The following is a 10,761-nucleotide window of genomic DNA, read 5'->3' as shown; positions in this document are numbered from 1 at the left end:
GATGACTTAGGGTCACTGTGCTTGAAGTGCTATCACAGATAAGAGGACCTGGGTTTGTTGCAGGAAATTCGTATTTGTAGGAAACCAGCCTTCATCACTTCAATTGCTCATGAAAATACTTGTAATATATTGTAAATCAGGTTTGAACATGAATTTCTGTTAAACTAATATAGCCCTTAAATTCAAGTTGTAGCCTCACTGAGCTACATATCCACACTTCCCTTTTTTTTTTAATTCTAATAAGTAAAAAATATATTAAGACACATGTTATTGGATTATAGGGATCACTATACTTTCAATTTCTGGACTTCATTGTTGAACAGATTTCTATTATCCAAATAGTGTGGGATGACTTAGGGTCACTGTGCTTGAAGTGCTATCACAGATAAGAGGACCTGGGTTTGTTGCAGGAAATTCGTATTTGTAGGAAACCAGCCTTCATCACTTCAATTGCTCATGAAAATACTTGTAATATATTGTAAATCAGGTTTGAACATGAATTTCTGTTAAACTAATATAGCCCTTAAATTCAAGTTGTAGCCTCACTGAGCTACATATCCACACTTCCCTTTTTTTTTTAATTCTAATAAGTAAAAAATATATTAAGACACATGTTATTGGATTATAGGGATCACTATACTTTCAATTTCTGGACTTCATTGTTGAACAGATTTCTATTATCCAAATCCATTCTCATCTCCAGCAAGCTCAACTGAAAATGTAAGCTTAATAGTTTTGTCCATTCATAATAGAAATGAAAAGAAAAACTTGTGAAGCAGGGCAAAAACGCTTATTATATAGAAAAAAGAGATGAATTTGAACCTTGATTAAAATCCTATTTTCCAAACAGACTTTAATAATTTTTCCTATAAACGTAGTGAAATAAATTATGATCTGTTATGTACAGCTTATTTCGTGCTTCCATCAAGCACTCTTTTCGCTCCTACTATCTCCCAAGATGGTTGGCCTACTCAAAATTCCTTTCCCACTTTGGCAAAATTGTGCAAATATCCTGACAGTCATTTCAGCTCTTACACAGAATTTATACAGATATTTCATGTTATTCACCTGTTCTTCAAAAATACGAGGCAGATAGTAACATGGCAGGAAAAATAAGATTTGGAAGAACAACAATGCAGCTGATACTTGCTGACATGGAGCTGATGAAATTGGGAAACTTTCCAATAGAAGCAATACGTACTCACAGCAGCGTCTCACTGATTAAAATGGGAGAAAACAAAGTCAATTGCATTGACCAAGAAGTGTGTACAAGCCTGTATTCATTTATTGTTATGCATCTCCAAGTATGTATGTGTATATATATACACAGTATGGAGGGTAAGCATCCTGTATTTATATTCCATATGTATAAATTCCAATAATTAGCATGACTTCATAAACACACTCAGAGAATTTAAATACAATGGTGCCCTTGCTGTAAAGAAGGCTGATGGTATCCTGGGCTGCATTAGGCAAGGTACCACCAGCAAGCTATGGGAAGTGATACTTCTCTACTCAGCTCTGGTGAGGCCACACCTGGAGTGCTGTGTCCAGTGCTGGCCTCTTCAGTACAAGAGAGGCATGGACATTCTGGAGACTAAGGGTCACAACATGATTAAGGGACTGGAACATCTCTTCTGTGAGGAAAGGCTGAGAGAGCTGGGATTGTTTAGCCTAGAGAAGAGAAGGCTCAGGGTTGATCTCATTAACATATATAAATACCCAAAGGGAGGGAGCAGTGACCACCCAAATCAGGCTGTTTTCAGTGGCACCCAGTAATGGGACAGGAGGCAACTGACACAAACTGAAACACGGAAAGTTCCATCTGAATATTTGGAAGCCTTTTTTCAGTGTGAGGGTGACTAAGCACTGGAACAAGGTGTCCAGTGTGCAGACTCCCAGCTTAGATACACCGAAAAGCCATCTGGACACAGTCCTGGGCAACTGGTTCTAGGTGGACCTGCTTGAACGGTGGGGTTGGACAGGATGACCTCCAGAAATCCCTTCCAACCTCATCCATCCTGTGATTTTGCCCTATAGACTACAAATGACTTAGTCCACTTCTGAATCTCACAAACAGAGTTGCAAACTAAGTGGTAAAAGTGATTAGCCAGAAAGATTAAAAAAAGCAAATTGCCTTCAGAGGGCTACTAAAAAAGAGCAACAGATGGTTTGGAAAGGAGAATAATTGAAAACACAGCTGCCATTATAGATATTGGCATCATACTCCTTTACTTTCCCTATTGATCGGTTACTTGATCACTCGAAATTGCAGGAGGAAAAAATCCAAAAGAAGAATCATCCATGTATGATAAAACCAAAAGGCAAACAGAAAAAGTTTAAAAGTAGTTAGTAATTATTGAAGAGATCCAGCAAATAGATGGAAGAAAATTGCTAATGTTACCTGAGTGACAGCCATTTACTCCACCTTCTAGATGATCCATTTATCAGATATATCATTTTTCCTTCTGGAAATGCTCTGCCAACTGTCTTTCCTTCATATCACTTTAACAAGCCACAGCTAGTAATATCAAATTTGTCACCAGTCCGGTCTGCAACATGCCTTTATTAGAGTCTTCATTAATGGAAGTACCGAGGTTGACAGTATGACAGTATTTAGTTTGTAAATTAGCAGGGATAAGTTATTTTTCTTCCTAAAATATCATTCATTTGGTATTGCTTTTTATTACACTGTACACTTGCCAACAACTGATTTTGCATAATAGGAAACCGAATGGATAATTTGGAGTGAAACAGGAAAATGACTGGGTGGAGAAGGTATAAGAGATCACATCTGAAGCAATATAAATCAATTAATAGCTATCAAATAAATATCTTAATTGATTTAAAAGGAAGCTCTATGGCCACGTTCTCTCCACTGACTTCTGTATTCTGCAGATCTCATCTTCCTCCTAGTATTGCATTAATACGCTGTGAAGTAGTGCTGGGTAAGTCTGTTGCACTTGTCATCCTACTTAAAGTGTTACTCTAACTAGGCTTGTAAAAAGAAATTTTACAAATTAAAGGTACCAAGCAAATACAAATCCTGGATCCCAGCATCCTGTTTTCCCAGTCTGAGATTACAGAATTAGGCCCTACACCTTGTTAAGGTTAAAATTTGGCCCTAATAAGAATGCAGGGATCAAGGTTTTCCTCAAAATAATATATTCAGAAAGAAAATAGATTTTTTGAGATGGACAGATTAAGTAGTTATTTCAAACAACTGAATTAAATCAAGACAGAGATTAAAGTTAACAAAACCCCAGTATAGTTCCATGAAAACACCGTAGAAGAGAGTTGGGGAATGGCAATTTAAAACCTACCATTCTGCATCCCTAGAAGGGGCTGTCTGACACAGCTCAGTCAGTAACTGCAGGGACAGAACCACACTCCACACACGATTCTTAGAACATGAGCCTCAGGGACTGGTTGGGTCAAGGGAGCTGTAACCCATCTGGAGTTTTGGGAAGATTCTTTGGGTTTATTTTTGCAAATAGGACTATAATTAACCATTTAATTAAAAAAAAAGCCAAACATTATGGAAAGGTGTCTAATACTGGGCATCATTAGAGGATGTAGCTGTTGCATCTACAAATAATCCAAACATTTTCCTTAAACCTGAGTCTAAAGCTCAGGTAGTGTCTCAATGAAATACTAGTTGCCAGGGTTTTATTTCATCTCAGTTACTTTACATAGGTAATTGATCTGGCAGGGACAGACTTTTTTCCTTCTACCTTCATCTGTGACACAGTTTAAGATATCAGCTGCTGAGATCAAAGTTAACACAATGTGATGGTTAAGCTGCAGTACATTTTTCGGAAGAGTTTCAGAGCATAAAATCTCTTCTGTCTGGTGCTCTCCTTATGGTCATTAGCATGATTTGTTATGAAGCAGGAAATTAGGTACTGGATATTTCAATACTGGGCAGAAAATTTAATTCCACCATTGCCACAGAACTGCTTTACCTCCAATAAACTTGTAACTATAGTAATTACATCAGAAAATAATCCTCAAATGTTTAAAAATTCTTTTGTTCTTGTTAACAACACCAAACACTGAAAAATATTGGTAAATTTTTATGATTTTCTGGGGGTTTTTTTAAGGCATCTGCTGCTCAAGTGTGATTCTTCTAAAAGATCTTAAGTAATCAGGATTATTTTAACAAGACTTTCCATTAAATTTCTGTTAGCTTAAAGAGAACGAATGTATTCTGCTGGAATTGTTTATATGACTATCAGTATTTTTTTAAAAAAGGAAAGTTTCAAGAGAGACCTTTCAGAAAAAGAGATAAATTGAAGTGCTGTTTTCATTTAATGGTTTGTTAGGACATCAAATACATATTCTTTAATGAAAATTAATACGCTCTAGTTTAAGAATCCATGTACTTGCATCAAAAGCCCTTTAATTTAATGGAGTGCCATTTATTTCATTGCATTCATTGCTGAGGTATGTTGGTATTTTTCCATAAAGGTCAGAAAAGTGCCGTTCCTTCATGCAAGCCATTAATTTGATCAGATGTTAAACTCTGACATCTCCAATGGTCCGTTCAGGTCCAACCCAGCAGGACTTCACACATTTTCAAGGACATTAGAATAGCAGGAAACCTCTAGGTGTCTGTTCTTCCAGGATCAGAGGCAGCTGCATTATACGACCACCATTGCATATTTATCAAACCCTGTATTCCCTCCTCAGTACTTCTGTTGCAAATTAATTCTTCTTCTCTGGGGACTAGAAACTTTTCTTCTAATCTTATGCCAAAATTTATATCTATTAGTTATCACGCCAGTGTATTCCTTTCACTTAAATCATTACACTCACTCTGGATTTACAGAAAACACTTACTGTGCTAGGCTGAACAAATTGAGCTCATATATATTTTTGCGCCACCATACTGTACTAGTACCATAACTTGATTTTTCTTAATGCCAATATTTTTTCTTGTGGGATTAGAAAAAGCTTTGTTTATATAGGACTGTCTTTACTGCTTACGTGCTATTCATCAATAACACCATTTTTTTCTTTCCCTTTTCTGTACATCTTTCTACTACTCTTTGCTGCTTGTGTTTCTGTATCCTAATCTGTGATATGTCTTTCCCTGCACAGAATAATAGATATATTTTAAGGAGAGTGCTCTCCTTATATGCCATCAGACTTTGATCCAAGAAACAAGAATTCCTTGTACCTGAGTCATTCCATCAACTCTCTGAAAATGGTCTTCACCAACCATATCTCTGATGGCACCACTGTCATTGAAATATTCTTGCCTTCTGAACAAGTCAGAACTCTTCTGATGATCACCTGACCACCTCCTGTTTTCTAAGCATACTCTTTGGAATAGCCTGATCATTACATTTGGTACGATGATGATTTAAAACCAACCAAATGAATATTAAAAAAGAATTTTAAAAAATCCAGTGGATTTTTCCTGCACATCTGAGACACACTTCTACTTCCATAGTAATAAATACATTCTCCTCCTTCTGCATCAGTTTTAGTACCTGTCACAAAGATTCAGAACAAGAACTGAGATTGAGACCTTTGTCAGCTGAGAAGCTGACAAGGAGTCACACAGATCTCCCTTGGTGTCGGAAAGGCTTTTAGGTACAGCTCCTCGGTTCTGCACATCATCCTGTTCTGAGCACATGCCAAGACCTTCCAGACTTTAACACCTATCCTAGCTAGGACCTTTTCCTCCTCCACTTCTCTTTAGACTCGTGCTCACCAACCTCTCCTTTTCTGCCTAATTTTCCAGTAGAACAAACGCACTTCTTAATTAAGCTTTTATTTCACTATTGTTTTTGTCCTCCTCTAATCTACAGTTCTTCTCTCTAGATTCTTTTCGCAGGTTGGTGGATCATGATCATCTCTCTTGACACTTCTATCACCTTCTTTTCAAACTTTTTCCTCAAGTTTGATATTTTTCCACCTGCATCTTTAGTACTGAACACTTCTCTTCTGTGAAGTTGTCTTTCATTTCCTCCCCTCTTCAGTTTTTTTTCTATTGCTTCATTAACCAACAAGCAGTGTTTTCTCTTTACCTTGAATTCACAGCTCAGAGGAGGAAAAAAGCATCTTCTCCTAGATCTTAAAGATTTCCACTCTGCTTGCTAGCCTGCAGCACTTTCATTCTTGAGCTTTTGTCTAGGTTAGTCCTACCATCAATAAAGTCTGTAGCAAATCCTTTTAGCCTATATGAAAAAGATGCACTCAGTGTGCATCTGTCCCTCTCTCCTAATGCCTGGAAGAAAAGATGGAACTTGATGGCCATCTCCACAATTATCTCCCTGCACTTTGAACTCTGCATTAGGGTAAGGATTAAACTGCTTTAAGTACCATCGTGCAGTTTATCATCACAGTTAAAGTATAACTGGAGATTGTCATCCAACAGCTACATAGAACCACCACTCTTAACTCTGGGCTGTCTTCGGAATGTCTTCACAAACATTTCCATAGTAGAGTGGTGAATAACCTATCATTATAATTACAACATAATCCTGCATCCCACTGTTTTGTACTTCATTTGACTTGGTATGGGCAAATAAACCAGGAAAGTAACATATGGAGAGAGACTAAAAATTGAATATCACATCCCTGTGCTCTATCAGCGAGAGCTAAACAAAACACATCAATAACAGTCAACAGTTGTAGCCTGGGCCATCTGGTCACAAAGGCCCGTATTACCAATATTGTATTAAAATATTTTAATCTCACTCTTCTCCCTCAGGAAAGGAGGATAATATGCAAAAGCTTACATTTAGCTAAAAGGTGAGATTCCTCTACCTACAGGCACAACACGTCTATGATAGTTATTTAATTAAGAGACACCCTAATGAAGGGTGTGCAAATGGCAAGGCAATAATCTAATTCCTAAGTGGGTATGCTGGAAAGCCAGCAACAGCACAGAGAACAGCCTCTACACATGTATTTCCTTGTTCATCTAAATACTAATTTGAATTTTTGTAATTCATAAAATGAACCAATTTTTTCACTTGTCCAGTGCAACAACTCCTTCCTGATTTATATTACCAAATCTTAATGAATTAAGTCCCCTAAAATCCCCAATTTTTTAGAATGCTATTGTTTCCTAATTATGAAATAAAACATAATTAATTGTTTTCTCTTTGCTCTTCTGTTTTTGCACATCTGCCCTCCTCCCAACCGAGTGGTAATGAGCAGTTCAAGTGTTGGAGGATGCTGCAATCACTTCCAACCAACCTTGTGCATTTCCAGACAACACGGCATGTGCTGGAAAGCAAGAGGACAGGTGAATAAACTACGCTGGAGATGTGCCACAGGGGCAGAAAGAAAGGGAAAACAACACGCTCAGGGTGCAACTGGAAACCAAACGTTTATGTGGCCATCCAAACTGGACTGCATGGTGACATCAAACAGAACTAGTTATTGTCAGAATTATCGCTATCCTATATTTCATTCAGGAAAGAATCATCTTCCAGATGAGCAGAAAATACAACATTAGAGTAACAAAGCTGAAAGCAAAACAGAAGTTGGAATTGTTTCTCACACAGGAAAATATGTGGCTATGCCCCTTCTACACACACATTATTGTATTGCAATTCCTTGTTCCTAAATTATTTTATTGCTGCAGTTATTACTATGTCTGAATAAAATATAAACTGCCCCACTGTTCAGTCTCACAGATAATTGACCAGGAACACCCATTGCGGAGGAGCTCAGGACGCTGCTCACAGTAGTGGGCAGATCGGGGGGTCCGTGCAAGCCTCTGAGGTATGAGACAAACTCTTCAAACCTATATGAGTAGTCAGCCCTGGCTGCTGGCAGTTACATGACAGAAGTTTGATCCAGAATTTTCTTTCTTCTTACTTTTAAAATTCTATTATCACATGCAAAGAATCCATTCTCTGTATGTTTTCTCTCTTCTCCAAAACACTATAGAAGCCACAGCTATTAAATACATCTGCAATGTCCCTTCACAGTGATTACAACAGACCAAAGGCAGTGAAGTTTAAGTTCAAGGGAAATCCATACACCTCAGAAATTGTAATTCGTCATTCCATATAGCGCCATGTTGAGGCTTCTGAAGATAAGCCCCAAAATAACGTGGAAGAGGAAATAAATTTAAACATTAGTTGAGGTATCTTAGGGCCTTTCAAAAACAGACTGCCAGATAGTTTTTAGCTTCTGTGTTTGTGCATGATCTAATGCACTTGTGATCTCTGACCAGCATTTCAGGAACGATAACAAATCAAGATGATGAGACACTAACAAAATGTTTAAGTACAAATAGGACCTGATTTATCTCATTCTGCTTAAGGAGCCTCAATCACCCTGATGGGCATCCCAAACTCCCAAAACAAATACTTAACGAAGGCACTTCTGTAGAGCAACTCAGACTAGCTCAGATTAAAACATTCAGTGGTCTTGAGCAGTAGAGGTAGGAGGAGGCAGGGAGAAATAAATCAATAACAACAACAACAAAAAAAGACAGATTATAGATCTGTGCATAAGTAATGTTTCCAATTCTCCCACCGATTTAAAATTGTACAACAGAAGTCTTAAAAACTATTTATCACTAACATATTAAGCAACAATATTTACTTTAGTTATTAATCATTATTCTCAAACACTAAAATGTGAAGGAAAGTTCAGAAATGGCTTTAGAAAGTTTAGAATACATTAAAAAATATTTCAGAAAGACAGAACAACTTATGGAAATATATGAGATCAGTATAAATTATTGATGGGCAAAGGGGAGAAAATTAAATCTTCATAGATTAGTCTTCATTTTTACTGATAGGAAAACAAACTTTTCTAATTATTAAAGTAACCGATTAGGTGCCAGCTGGCTAAATTACACATTGATTGTAGAGTAAAATTCTGCCCTCGAGCTGTACGTTTAGCTCCAGCAATCATATCGGCAGGAATTAGGAAGAGACTCCACAGCTCTATGGGCCATCCCGTCATTAACACACCTACAAAAGTCAGAGCGATGCATACAAGACCCTGTTTCAAAAGCACCAACATGCAAAATATATTCATGTAACTACCCCTTCTGATGAATAAATGGCCCTTTCACCAATTACCGGTATTTTAGCTTTGTTGATTTCATATATACACAAGCTGTACATTTGATGTTCTGGAGAAACAGCTGGTAAAACTCTCTACCTGGTTGCCTGCAGACAGACATGAGGAAAAACTTTCCTCTTTTTTTTTCCCCACACCTTTGTAAACAACAAAAAATAAAGTCTGCAACGACTTATTTTGTCTTTGGTCACTAGAAATTAACTAAGGAATGAACAAAAGATGTTTTTATATGTAATACCTTACAAATTCCTTCTAGGTCTTGAGGGGACAAACAAGATAACCCCCACTATGCAGTAGGACACTCTTCATAACATTCCTGGCCTGGATTTCAGCCCCAGTCTAACAGATACACAGGGCAGCAGCCACCTCTACCACAGATAGCAGCTGCCTGAAAACGTCTCTGATTAATGTTTTTTACCAGAATGTAAACACAAAGCCACATCCATCTGTCTACACAATATAGACAGAAAAAAAATCTTTGTTCAGTTTCATGTTTGTTAATTTTTTTCTGGAATATTGCTAGTGACATTTTAAGAGAGATACATCTAGCATCTATTACTATAGATGTCTTTGTTGACTTACCTTGCCAACAGATCTGGGGAACGGTGGTCTTTGATTTTCAGGAATTAATATTGGAGTTGCCAAAATAGCCCTTTTTTGTCTTGGAATTCCCAGGTTGGCTTCCGTCTTAAAGATTTCCTAGAAAAGAAAAAGACCAATTACAAAGACTTCCAAAACAGTATTCAGTTAATTCCATTGCCTGCATCATTAGGCAAACTTAAAGAACTACTAGATTCTAAGTTTTGTCTTACATGTTTCCACAATTAGTGATATCAAACTACTTATTCAATTCTGTAAGTTACTGCACTTATTGCAGTGACACCAGACAGGCCACATTGTTTTGGTAGTCTTGTGGACTAGTTTATACCTGAGAAAGTGTCTGCCATCCTAACCTGATGGTTTCTTAAATCATAAATCTTAAACGAGGTCTGGCCTCATCAATCAAATACTTGATTGATACCTGTAAAAAGCCACACTTTGAACATCTTTCATAATTTTCACATCTCACATTTATACTCCATCACTTCTCAGTCCAGGCTTTTAATCAGACAGAACCAACAGGTAAATTTGATGAGACTGTCCCCAGCTAATGAAGTCTCAATAAACCTCAAAATCTTGTAACATAACAACCATAGACACCAGACCCAGGTGTGACTTAGCATATCAGCTAGTGGCGGGGGGTGGGTTGTGTTGAGTGTTTCAGGTTTGTCGATTTTTTTTCTTAGAGAAAACTTTGTGTTACTATATCGGAAAGAACAAAAGTAGAAGTTGTTTATCCACAATCCCTTCTTTTCCTGCTGCTTTTTCTAGAGTATTAAGTTCTAGCTGAGCTTCAGGCAGTTCAGCACTTTGAGCTACAGCAAACTCTTTGTGGTGACCTCTGGCCCCTAGAAAACTGTGTATCACACCTTTGCCTTCCCTCCCCTTCTGCTCTCTGATCCTCTCCGTGCTCTCTCTGCATGATTTTCCCAGAGATCACTCTTCTCCTCCTAAGCTCTTCACAGCTCTCTTCTCCAAGCACAGTTACTACCAAGGTCTCCCCGTCTCCCAAACCTCTTCCAGGCCCCTTTTTTGATAAAAAAAAAAAAAAAAAAAAACAAAAAAAAAACAAAGCCCCAAACTGTACCGCGTTTGGAA

General features: G+C 37.6%; 1 protein-coding gene across 1 annotated transcript in view; it reads right to left on the bottom strand.

The window, feature by feature from the left end:
- The window catches only part of LOC104497684 (cadherin-13-like), a gene marked incomplete at its 3' end in the record, with an annotated part of 73,988 nt that overhangs the window by 62,872 nt on the left and 355 nt on the right, over nucleotides 1–10,761 (bottom strand). The window contains exon 2 of the mRNA XM_010140963.1: nucleotides 9,646–9,762. Within this exon, the coding sequence (XP_010139265.1) occupies nucleotides 9,646–9,762 (117 nt within the window). The remainder of the gene's footprint in view (nucleotides 1–9,645; nucleotides 9,763–10,761) is intronic.

The sequence above is a fragment of the Buceros rhinoceros genome, unplaced genomic scaffold (genome assembly GCF_000710305.1).
Source record: "Buceros rhinoceros silvestris isolate BGI_N320 unplaced genomic scaffold, ASM71030v1 scaffold3938, whole genome shotgun sequence".
NCBI lineage: Eukaryota > Metazoa > Chordata > Aves > Bucerotiformes > Bucerotidae > Buceros > Buceros rhinoceros.
The sequence above is the reverse complement of the archived record's forward strand: the minus strand, read 5'-3'. Positions and strand labels throughout refer to the sequence as shown.